At 51.8% G+C, this 12,017-nt stretch overlaps 1 protein-coding gene across 1 annotated transcript in view; it reads left to right on the top strand.

Annotated features, from left to right (window-relative positions):
* Window positions 1-12,017, top strand: part of SUMF1 (sulfatase modifying factor 1) — a 74,221-nt gene that overhangs the window by 43,152 nt on the left and 19,052 nt on the right. The window contains exon 7 of the mRNA XM_062200349.1: window positions 1,825-1,938. Within this exon, the coding sequence (XP_062056333.1) occupies window positions 1,825-1,938 (114 nt within the window). The remainder of the gene's footprint in view (window positions 1-1,824; window positions 1,939-12,017) is intronic.

The following is a 12,017-nucleotide window of genomic DNA, read 5'->3' as shown; positions in this document are numbered from 1 at the left end:
TGGCTCACTACCCAGATGGCCGCAATGGCCAGAGATGCACCTGTCTGAAGCCAGGAGCCAGGGGCTTCCTCTGGGTCTCCCACACAGGTGCCGGGACCCAAGGATTTGGGCTATCTTCTGCTTTCCCAGGCCACAGCAGAGAGCCGGATCGGAAGTGGAGCAGCCAGAACTTGAACTGGTGCCCATATGCGATGCCGGCACTGCTGGCAGTGGCTTCACCTGCTATACCACAGCACTGGCCCCAAGGGCGTGGGCATCTTGACCAGCATCTTCACGCATCATTCACTTGCTCATTGACGTGTTGCCCTCCCCCCGGCCTCCGCCCACTGTTGCACACACCGAACACTAATCATGAATCAGACTTGGTTGTCTAGGTGAAGATCTATTCAGAGAAGTGTTCAGCGTGGACTGAACGCTCTGAGCTGCCCAAACTGTGGCTCTGCCTTGTTTGCAGTGGATGGGCATCCAGCAGAAGCCCCCAGAGATGAGCTGTGCTTATTCATTCCTCAGGCCCGCTTCGTGAGCGTGGAAAAGTATGAATTTGCAGAACAATCAAGTAAAGAAACCCAAGGATAGCTTGCTTTTTCTTTTTAGCCAAAAAATAAAGAAAGAGATTTTCCACTATGTTTGAGGGTTTTTTTTTTTTTTAATTTAAAATGGTGGTGGGGGCAGGTGTTGGGTGCAGCTGTTAAGACACTGCCTAGGTTGCCTTTATCCCATATTGGAGAGCCAGTTGGAGGCCTGGCTGCTCCACTTCCCATCCACCTTCCTGCTAGTGCATCCTGGAAGGCAGAAGATGATGGCCCAAGTGCCTGGGCTCTTGTAGCCCACAGGGGAGACTTGGGTTGGGTTCTGTGCTGTGGCTTCAGCCCAAGTATGTGGGCTCCTGCTGTTGCAGACATTTGGGGAGTGAACTGGCAAATGGAAGAGCTCTCTTCCCTCTGTTTCTCTGCCTTTCAGACAGAATAAAAATAAACAAACAAAATTTTAGCATTCTAAGTCACGAGTAAAGCTGTTCTATGAGGGGCTTCAGAACGTTCATGGGAAACTGTCAGTAAGAAACTATGCCTGCGTTCCCACATTTCTTTGCCCCAACATAAACTTGTCTTTTAGACTTTCAATTCCATTTCCCACAAAAATTTTGAAGTACCTTTGAATTGTTCAGCTGAGGTTTTTTTACCTCTTGCCTTCTGTTTGATACCCCTACCCCGCCCTGGCTCCATGTCTGGGGCCATGTTTTGTGGCACCACCTGACCTGCCTTAGGAGTATGGATGGTCATTCCGGAAGGTTGTGTAAGGTTTTCCTGTGGCTTCTGAGCCAAGGCTCAGACTGTCTATTCTAGCAGACCTGGTCAGAGATTCACCTCTTCCTATTAGAAACTATTTCCGCAGTGCTTGGACGGGGTGATGTGCTTAAAGATGAGCTGGTGAGTTGGGGGTGGTGGTGGAGAGGGCTTGGGGGGCTGGCCAAGCTGAGTTCAGGTGACACGACTCACACTGGTCCCCTGAATGTTCCTGTCAGTGACCTTGATAGCATAAATGTCACCTCTGATCCCCCACTGATGCCTGCTGTCAGATTGAATTTATGATCACGTCTTTAAGGAAGAATTTCACTTTCCATAGCGTTTCTGGGAACTCTTCATATGTCTCTAAACTCCCTTTGAGGTCTCACAGCCAACATCACGCTCCGTCTGTGTTTTCACGCTGGCCACTCTTGGCTGCTGGAATGTAAGTGAATGCGTGTGGGCTGGAATTGGTTTCCACAGACCCTGGCTTTCTAATCACGGCCAGTGTTCCACAGTGCTTCCCTTTCTTTGTCTTTAGGTCGATGCCTTTCCTCCCAATGGCTACGGCTTGTACAACATGGTGGGCAACGCCTGGGAGTGGACCTCAGACTGGTGGACCCGTCACCACTCTGCGGAAGAAATGCTGAACCCAGTGAGTGTCGGTCATTCTCAGAGCATGTCCCTTGGAGTGGTGGCATCTGTGCCCTGGGCCCTGTGCTGGGAGGATTTCCCGAGTTTCTGAGGGTCTTTACTTGCTTCGAAAAGTAACTGGAATTTCCCTGGCAAGTGCTTGTTTCTTTTCTCCTCTCTCCTCTCTCCTCTCTCCTCTCTCCTCCTCTCTCCTCTCTCCTCTCTCCTCTCTCCTCTCTCCTCTCTCCTCTCTCCTCTCTCCTCTCTCCTCTCTCCTTTCTCTTCTCTTCTCTTCTCTTCTCTTCTCTTCTCTTCTCTTCTCTTCTCTTCTCTTCTCTTCTCTCCTCTCCTCTCCTCTCCTCTCCTCTCCTCTCCTCTCCTCTCCTCTCCTCTCCTCTCCTCTCCTCTCCCCTCCCCTCCCCTCCCCTCCCCTCCCCTCCCCTCCCCTCCCCTCTCCTCTTCTCTTCTCTTCTCTTCTCTCTTCTTTCTTTAAGATTTATCTATTTTATTTGAAAGGCAGAGTTAGAGAGAGGCAGGGAGAGAGAGAGAGAAAGAGAGAGAGAGAAAAAGAGAAAGAGAGAGAGAAAGTGAGTGAGTTAGGCTGCCATCTCCAAATGGCTGTAGCTGCGCCTATCTGAAGCCAGGAGCCAGGAGCTTCTTCCAGGTCTCCCATGTGGGTGCAGGGACCCAAGGACCTGGGCCATCTTCTACTGCTTTCCCAGGTCATAGCAGAGAGCTGGCTAGGCAGTGGAGCAGCCTGGTCTTGAACTGGCGCCCCTATGGGATGCATGCATTGCAGGCAGTGGCTTTACCTGATACACCACAGCACCTTCCCCAGCAAGTGCTTGTTTCGTACTTCCACTTGGAGCGTGCTGTAGAAGTGTGAGCATTTCTTTGTGAGGGTGATATCTGCCTTCGACTTGAAATTCTTTCCAGTCTCACAACTCCGATCAAAGTGTGATGTAAAAATAACTGCAGAACTCATCAATGTTTTATGAACTCTTCAGATCCGCCCCATGGTGGTGTCACTGCAGCTGGGTGCTTGAATTTTGATGGGCTGACGTTTTGGTTCTGTGCCATTCTTTGGAGCAAACAAGAGAGGCTGGTTTCTGGCTCGACACTGAGTCGGGCAGGGGGCTTACTCAATAGCTGTTTCCTGTGCCTCTTCTTGCTGCTCGTCTTGGGGCGGAAGCCCCCTGGGCTGTCCGAGTTTTCTGTATTCTGGTGCGTGAAGAAAGCCGTGTGCACCTCGCATTTAATGGGTCTTTAAAAAGTTTCATGGAAAAATGGAAGTAAAAGAAGTTTGTTTTGGTACAAAAAATTTGGAAGTCCATGCATAGTTTTATTATAATGTGCATTTCTCATGAACCTTTTGAAGAGCCATCATGTGTGTGGATTTCAAATTTTTTTTTTTTTTGCAGCAAAATATACCTACCTTTCCATGCCATTTTTCTTGAACTTTTTTGAAGTGCACTGTGTGCTCCCCTGCCACTAAAGCCGACTCTGCTAGTGGAATTGTGGGAATTGGGACACTGCAGTGGGCACGTGTGTAGAAGGTGCTTCCTTTAGAAGAATATTGCCTGCGTATTTCCGGTTGTGTGAACAGACTTGGGGAAGGGTACTGTAAAAATCCCATTTCCTGGAAACTAGGCCTTCGCAACCAGTTCCAGGAATGTGTGTTTCCCCCTGGACTGGCCAGTCCGGGAACTTGATCTGCTTGATTTTGGACCCTAAGCTCTTGAAATGCATGAAGGGCAGTGGTAGAGAGAATTCCCAGTCTCTTCTCAGCAGAGGCTTAAACGGCTGGGAGTCCCCGCCGGCACCATGGGGCTCTGTGCCTCAGGCTGGGTTCAGTGTGGGGTACGTCGCTGTGGGCTATGTGCAGTTTCCTTGGCACCATTAACACGCAGGCTGCTCAGGTGGGACCTGCAGACGAGACTTGGCTTTTTCATCTTCACCCAAGAAACCTGTGGTGAGAAGGCCAAGGTGTGCAGCAGGTCTTCAGTCTCCCCAGAGTAAGCCTGGCGCTGCGGGGCTCTTGGTGGTCTGTGCTCGGCTTGCTGTCACATCCACGGGCAGGACGTGCCTTGGCGTCTGCGGCACAGTCAAGCTGAACCGTCTGCCCGTGTGCAAGGGGGCAGCGGGAGCTCCAGTGCTTGGGCTCGTGGTGAGGGCCCACCGAGCCTCAGAGTCCAGCCAGCTGCCTGTACCTTTCCCTCTTGGAATATTTGCATTTTTCCTTTGACCACTCCCAGGCTCTGTACCAGCCCCGGCTCTCATGGGATGGGTCCCATTTTTGGGGTATTTTTGTCACGGTGGCCTCGTTTGCTTTGTGATTTGATAAGGATAAAAGTCAACACTTTTTTTTTTAAGATTTATTTATTTATTTTTTGAAAGAGTTACACAGAGAGGGAGAGGCAGAGAGAGAGAGAGAGAGAGAGAGAGAGAGAGAGGTCTTCTATCTTCTGGTTCACTCCCCAACTGGCTGCAATGGTCAGAGCTGCGCCAATCTGAAGCCAGGAGCCAGGAGTTTCTTCCCAGTCTCCCATGCGGGTGCAGGGGCCCAAGGGCTTGGACCATCTTCCACTGCTTTCCCAGACCATAGCAGAGAGCTGGATTGGAAGAGAAGCAGCCAGGACTAGAACCAGTGCCCATATGGGATGCCGGCACTGCAAGTGGCAGCTTTGCCCGCTACGCCGCAGTGCCAGCCCCAAAAATCAACACTTTTAGAAAGTCCGCTGCAAACCCCTGGACAGCTGGGTTCAGGGGCTTACACGTTGTCTTCGTTTCCAGCGAATGCTGCCATCACCTCTCATCTTGGTCCCTCCTCAGCCTCCCTGCCAGACCACCGTGGGCCGAGCAGCTCTTGTGTTCGCCGCTCTCCCGTTTAGAGGCCTTAAAGGCTGCTAGTCTGAAGGAGGAAGAATGAACTCTTGGATGGGCCTATGAAAATGACTTAGCTCTTGCCGATCTCTCTCTGCCAAACCTCTTTCTTCTCCTTTAAACACTTAGTTATGAGATGTTTACAAAATTCTGGAAGAGTACAGGAGATGGTATACAGCTCCTGTGTTTTCTTTGCTACTCTTTGCGTCAGCACTTGGTATTAGCAGTATTTTTCGTTGCGCTGCTCTGTGTGCAGCACCGTTTCAGGGTGGTTTTGAGTCAGCGTGTCTTACATGTAGCCTGCACGTGACACCTCTCATGTTGGGTGGTCATGCCTGGATCCTCTGTTGGCATTCCTGGCTTTTGGTCACATGGTGTCTGCTCACATGCTTGGTTATTTTTTTTGACTGAGCGCCAGCCACAGTGTGTGAGATTTGTAGCGGTTGTCTGAGCTTTGAATAGTGTGATCACCCCCTCGGCGGAGTTACCTCTGCTTCCGGATTCTTCTGCCTCGGGTTCTCTTCATCCTCTCAGGAACTGAGACAAGCCGAAGCTGTAGTCCTGAGCGTGGCTGTTGGGATGTTCACCAGCACTCCGGGGCGTTCCGTGGCTGCTCTCCTGAAGGGTCTGAACTGCCAGGTCTGCGTTTGCTCAGAGTCCCACCCGGGGTCTGTGGGAAGCTCTGTGCAGCCGCAGCCTTGCCTTCGCCGCACTGGGCAGCTGCAGAGCTGTGGAGAGGGTGCCTTCCCCTCCCGGGCAGCCGCGCTCCCTGCGCTGTGAGCCCTTCCGTTCTTCACGGCTGGGGCAGTTCTCACCCTGGCCGGCCAAGCCCTCCGCCTCTTCCAGGCTTTAATTGATCTGCCTTGCTTCCCTAACGGCCTGTGAAGCTCAAGTGTGTAGCAGGAGGCTGGTGCTGGTGTGTGATCACTGATCCTCTGGTAATGCCGGCTCCAGCTACCTAGAATTCAAATTAGATCCCTGTCCAAACCCCCAGGGTGTTTTAAAAACAAATGCAGACATTTTCAGGGAATGTTCTGAGCTGAAGCATCCACGTGACTATTCAGCGTTTCAGCTCGGGAACCGGCCTCATCAGTGTCTCCTATTTATGTTGCCCCAAGACTAACTCTTCAGGACAAATAATTGGAAAGCTTCTTTGGAGGGCTTGGCAGAAGTCAGCACCCTGAGGACAAAGGCTACTTAGGAAGTGGCTCAACCTCTTCAGTGGCATTAGGGAGTGCAGGTTAGTCATGAGTTCTTGTTTCCTTGGGCAGTCAGCTGTGGAGGAAGCTCCGGAGTCTTGAGAGAAGAGGTGCTTGGGCTGCATGAAGCTCAGTCGGTTTGGGGTTAGCTCCGTGTGTGTCCCCCACATTGAGAGGGCATCACTCACCCCTTTTCACTCACAGTTCAAGTGCTGTGCTGAATTTTAACCGAATAGTATTTTTTAAAAAGATTTTTAAAAATGTATTTGAAAGTCGGAGTTTCACAGAGAGAGAAGGAGAGGCAGAGAGAGAGATCTTCCATCCGCTGGTTCACTCCCCAACTGGCTGCAATGGCCAGAGCTGCACCCATCTGAAGCCAGGAGCCAGGAGCTTCTTCCGGGTCTTCCACACGGGTGCAGGGGCCCAAGGACTATATGGGATGCTGGCACTGCAGATGGTGTCTTTACCTGCTATGCCACAGTGCTGGCCCCACCAAATAGTATTTTTAAAAATATTTATTTATTTGAAAGGCAGAGTTAGAGAGAGAGAGAGAGAGAGAGAGAGAAACAGAGAAACGTCCTCCATGTGTTGATTCACTCCCCAAATGACTGCAACAGCTGAGTCTGGGCCAGGCCAAAGCCAGGAGGCAGGAGCCTCATCTGGTCCTCCACATGGGTGCAGGGGTCCAAGCACTTGGACCATCTTCTATTGCTTTCCTAAGTACATTAGCAGGGAACTTGATCAGAAGTGGAGCAGCCAGGACTTGAACTGGTGCCCTTACGGGATGCCGGCATTGCAGGTGGCAGCATTACCCACTATGCCACAGCGCTGGCCCCAAGTAGTACTTTTTAAAAATCTGGTGTTTTTCCTTTTTGTGTACCTAACGTGAACACCCGTATTAACCATGGCAGCACATGGTGCTCTCAGTAAAAACTTCTATTAATCTTGTAAAACCTCCCAAGCCCCCATACCCTGTGCTCACTGTCAGGACCCAGGCCCGCCTACTGAGCCCTGGCAGGGCAGCCACGTGGGGCCTCGCTTGTCTTCCACTCGCAGAGCGCACACCACTGCTGCTAGGCAGTTCTCCCCTCTTGGGGAAAGAATGCTAGTTTTGTAAGTAGCCGAAATAACTGGGATTACACTTAATATTTAAGGAATAGTGCTATATTTAGAATATTTCCTTATCAACAGATGGGGGCAGTGATGAAAATGTTGTGAAGTTTGTCAGTGCATGTGAAAATACTTTATGTGCCAGAAGTATAGCATGGTTTTACTCTTCTTGTTTATGTTTCACGTTGGCCATCTGATGGGAGCATCATGTGCTCACATCAGCAGAGTTCATCAGGAACATGAGCAGGTCCCCAGGCGTCCTCACTGGGGGACCTCCTGCGTCCTGGCCACTCAGAGTCCAGTAGGGGCAGAGTGTCCCTGCACGTTCCTCCTCAGAGCAAATCCATGCTACTTGCCAGGTTCTGTTCTGTGGAGTTGGACCGTACAGCAGATGGTGTGGCTCCAGACACCTGGAGAATGGACCTGGGAGGCGCTGCCCTCCCTGCTGACCTCTGTGTGTTCAGTTTGGACTTCGCAGGTTTCCAGGGAGCACCTGCCGAGCCCTTGTCCATCTGCACGTGGCACAGGAGGCCACCCTGGGGACATGCCTGTTCTTGGTTTGTGAGCAGGTGCCAGCCTTGGGTGGGTCTCGGCTGCTGCGTGTTTGGACGTGGGGCTGTCCTTGCCTCACTGCTGTGGGTCTCTATCTGTCACTTGTGATTGCTCCTCCCTGGCCTGCCCACGTGTGTCTCCATGTGTGGTACAAGCACCAGGCTGCTGTCCACAGCAGGAGGCCGCCCTCGGTCTCCTGACCCATCTCCGTGGAGTCTGCCACAGCAGCTTCATCAGTTCGCCCGGAGCCCGAGGAGCTCTGTGTGTCCCTGGGCATCTCTGCCTGGCCCCATGCCTTCACTGGCGTTTTTCATGAGGCTCTCCCAGGGGCGTGAGTGCAGCAACCTGATGGGGCGGTGACCTCGCAGTCAGGATGACAAAGGCACGAGGGTGTCAGTGAGGGTCCTGTGATAATTAGCATGGCTGCAGTTGTGCTTGGTAAGTGGCCACAGCAAGGCAGGGTCTGATGGATGTCCGCCTCGCTGGACTGTTCAGAAAACACCTTTGTTCTCGTCTTTGAGGCAGTGCTGATGTCAGCACACTGTCGCTTACCTGTGGTTCTTAGAACCAGCCCAAATAGCTCTGAGGAAACAGAAGTCAGCTGGGACACGGGTGGCCCGGAGACGCGGGTCCACAGATGTGGCCCAGAGACGCGGATCCACAGATGTGTTTCCAAACACATGCTTCTGGCTTCCAAAGAGTGATTGCTTGTTCTTGTCACTCTTTGGAAGAGGATGTAATTCCTCATGCTAATAGCTGTTGACTCTGCCTGACCAAGAGCAGGACCTAGTGTGAACCAAGCAAGGCCTCTCCGTGTGGATCACTGGAGGCAGCACAGGTCACACATGTGTGTACCTGACCCACGGTCACTCTAGGTCATCAGCACGGGTCACACGTGTGTGTACCTGACCCACGGTCACTCTAGGTCATCAGCACGGGTCACACGTGTGTGTATCTGACCCACGGTCACTCTAGGTCATCAGCACAGGTCACACGTGTGTGTATCTGACCCACGGTCACTCTAGGTCATCAGCACAGGTCACACGTGTGTGTACCTGACCCACGGTCACTCTAGGTCATCGGCACAGGTCACACGTGTGTGTATCTGACCCACGGTCACTCTAGGCCATTGGCACAGGTCACACGTGTGTGTATCTGACCCATGGTCACTCTAGGTCATCAGCACAGGTCACACGTGTGTGTATCTGACCCACGGTCACTCTAGGTCATCAGCACAGGTCACACGTGTGTGTACCTGACCCACGGTCATTCTAGGTCATCAGCACGAGTCACACGTGTGTGTACCTGACCCACGGTCACTCTAGGTCATCAGCACAGGTCACACGTGTGTGTCTGGCCCATGGTCACTCTAGGTCATCAGCACAGGTCACACGTGTGTGTATCTGACCCATGGTCACTCTAGGTCATCAGCACAGGTCACACATGTGTGTATCTGACCCATGGTCACTCTAGGTCATCAGCACAGGTCACACGTGTGTGTATCTGACCCATGGTCACTCTAGGCCATCGGCACAGGTCACATGTGTGTATCTGACCCATGGTCACTCTAGGTCATCAGCACGGGTCACACGTGTGTGTATCTGACCCATGGTCACTCTAGGTCATCAGCACAGGTCACACGTGTGTGTATCTGACCCATGGTCACTCTAGGTCATCAGCACAGGTCACACGTGTGTGTATCTGACCCATGGTCACTCTAGGCCATTGGCACAGGTCACACGTGTGTGTATCTGACCCACGGTCACTCTAGGTCATCAGCACGGTCACACGTGTGTGTACCTGACCCACGGTCACTCTAGGTCATCAGCACAGGTCACACGTGTGTGTATCTGACCCACGGTCACTCTAGGTCATCAGCACGGCTCACACATGTGTGTATCTGACCCATGGTCACTCTAGGCCATCGGCACAGGTCACACATGTGTGTATCTGACCCACGGTCACTCTAGGTCATCAGCACGGGTCACACATATGTGTATCTGACCCATGGTCACTCTAGGCCATTGGCACAGGTCACAGGTATGTATATTCTGACCCACGGTCACTCTAGGTCATCAGCACGGGTCACACGTGTGTGTATCTGACCCATGGTCATTCTAGGCTATTGGCACAGATCACGTGTGTGTATCTGACCACAGTCATTCTAGGCCATCGGCACAGGTCACCCGTGTGTGAGTTCTCACCATAGTCACCGTCGGCAGAGGTCACATGTGTGTGAGTTCTGACCCAGAAAACAGTTCCTGTCTTCCCAGTGTCCCCACCTAGCAGTCAGTTGTAGACCATTTCCCCACACCGGCCTGAACCCCAGGGAAGGAGAAGCACGGTCTCATTATTCTTGGAGAGTGGTCCCTGGGCCTTCTGCACGCATGGTTTATAGACTAATAGTGTGGATCAGGTTTGAGTGCAGGGGCGGCTCAGACCCGGCCTGTTGTCTCCTGCCTTCACCCCAGGCTTGCTGGGGCAGCTGCCGTGGGGCAGTGAAGCCGGTGTGTGTGCTTTGCATCTGTCATAGGCTCCTCTCCCTCTGAGGAGCTCAGCACTCGCACCCCTGCCCTCCCTCCCTCCCTCCCTCCCTGTCTTTCCCTCTCCATTTCTCGCTCATATCTGCAGAATATTCCTGACAGTATGAAGGGAGATGGTGGCCTCAGTCCCATTTCTTAGGATGGTTTGTGGAGTGGAGTTTAGGGCAGGATTTGCAGTTTAGGGTGAATCCTCATCTCCAGGTGTTTGCGGGACTCTCGGTGTCCTTTTGCACACAACACACGGAGGGCTACTTGCTTCCCTGCTGTAAAATTTTATCAAAGACCACATACGTTAGATGAGAAATTTCAAACCGTGTTATAAATGTGAAAGATAATTTGAGAGATGCGAATTGCTGTGTCACGCAGAGGTTTCTTATACAGGCAGTGAGAAGGCAGGGAGTTAATTATGCCTGTAGTTTTCAGTATCTTGGGATTTTTAATTAGCTTCTTGTTCTTACCTTCTTAATCTCTTATCTCCATTAGATTATTCTTAAAAATTGTTGCCTTGAGGGTTCGGTTTTTGCCTGTGGCATCTACCTGGTTAGCGAATTGCACAGGAATTGCTGGATCACCTGTGGTGCCTCCTGCACCAGTGTGTTCCCCTCTAGGCATCTGGAGCTGACACTGTCACTGATAGGTGAAGATAGGACAGCTAACTTACTGGGTTTTTTCTTTTTTGTACATGGTCGGCTGTGTGTTTTTTTTTTTTTTTTTCCATGTGAACACATTCATAATATGAGGGTACTTGAAAAGTTTGTGGAAAAATGGAATCAAAAGGTACATTTTGGAATGGGTGCTTAGCTGCTGGTTAAGGTGCCCGAGCTGCACATTGAAGTGCCTGCCTCCGATTCCTGGCTCTGGCTGCTGTTTCCAGCTAGCGCGGCCCTAGGAGGCAGAGGTGAGGGGGCGCAGGGGGGGGGGGGGGGAGGGGGGGGGGGCTCAGGTGACTGGGCCTCTGCCACCCAGGTGGGAGACCTGGATAGAGCTCCTGGCTTCTGTCTTTGGCCCAGCCTGGCCCTGGCTGTTGTGAGCATTTTGGAGGTGAGCCAGAATGGGTGAGCTTACTCTGTGTGTGTGTGTGTGTGTGTGTGTCTCGCTCTGTCTCTCCAATGAATGAATAAAAGTTTTAGAAAAATAATTTATTAAACAAAGATAAGCTTATGTTGGTGTAGAAATTTTTGAAAGCATATATACAAAGCTCTTAGGAAAGTTCATGGTAAAATCATATTGTGAAACAAGTATGGATGAATTTCAAAATAGCTTGCACCAAAACAAACACTTCCGTTTTCTACCTTTTTGAAGTACCCTTGTGTGACTGCATGCATATTGAAATGTGTAATTTTCACATAAGCATACACCTTGACCCGTTTAGCAAGTTGATTGGCTGAATGCCAGCTCGGTGTGCTGGGTGCTGGGAACCCCACCGGCGTGGCCCCTGGCCTCAGAGAGCTGGCACATGCCAGCCTCGCGGCAGACACACGAGGTGCACAGGTGTGCGAGAACAGCCACGCGTCTCCTTGTTTCAGGGAGGAATGCACGTGGTGGCTGAGAACGTGTCACGACTACGGTGCTTTGTGTCATGAACATTTAAATGGCATAGGGCAGCCGTGAGATTGCACCTGACTCTGAAACCAGCTCCGTGGAGACTCGCGTTCTCCTTTTCAGGGGTGCGGGAAGGACAGAGGGGAGCCCCGGGTCCCATGCGGCCATCAGGGACATTGCTGTGGGCGAGTGGTCAGGACAAGCAGTGAACGCTGCCGCCTGGCAGGCAGCAGAGCAGACAGAGCTGGGCTTGGGCAGTACCCGAGTCGTCA

This window comes from Lepus europaeus, chromosome 9 (assembly GCF_033115175.1).
Source record: "Lepus europaeus isolate LE1 chromosome 9, mLepTim1.pri, whole genome shotgun sequence".
NCBI lineage: Eukaryota > Metazoa > Chordata > Mammalia > Lagomorpha > Leporidae > Lepus > Lepus europaeus.
The sequence above is the reverse complement of the archived record's forward strand: the minus strand, read 5'-3'. Positions and strand labels throughout refer to the sequence as shown.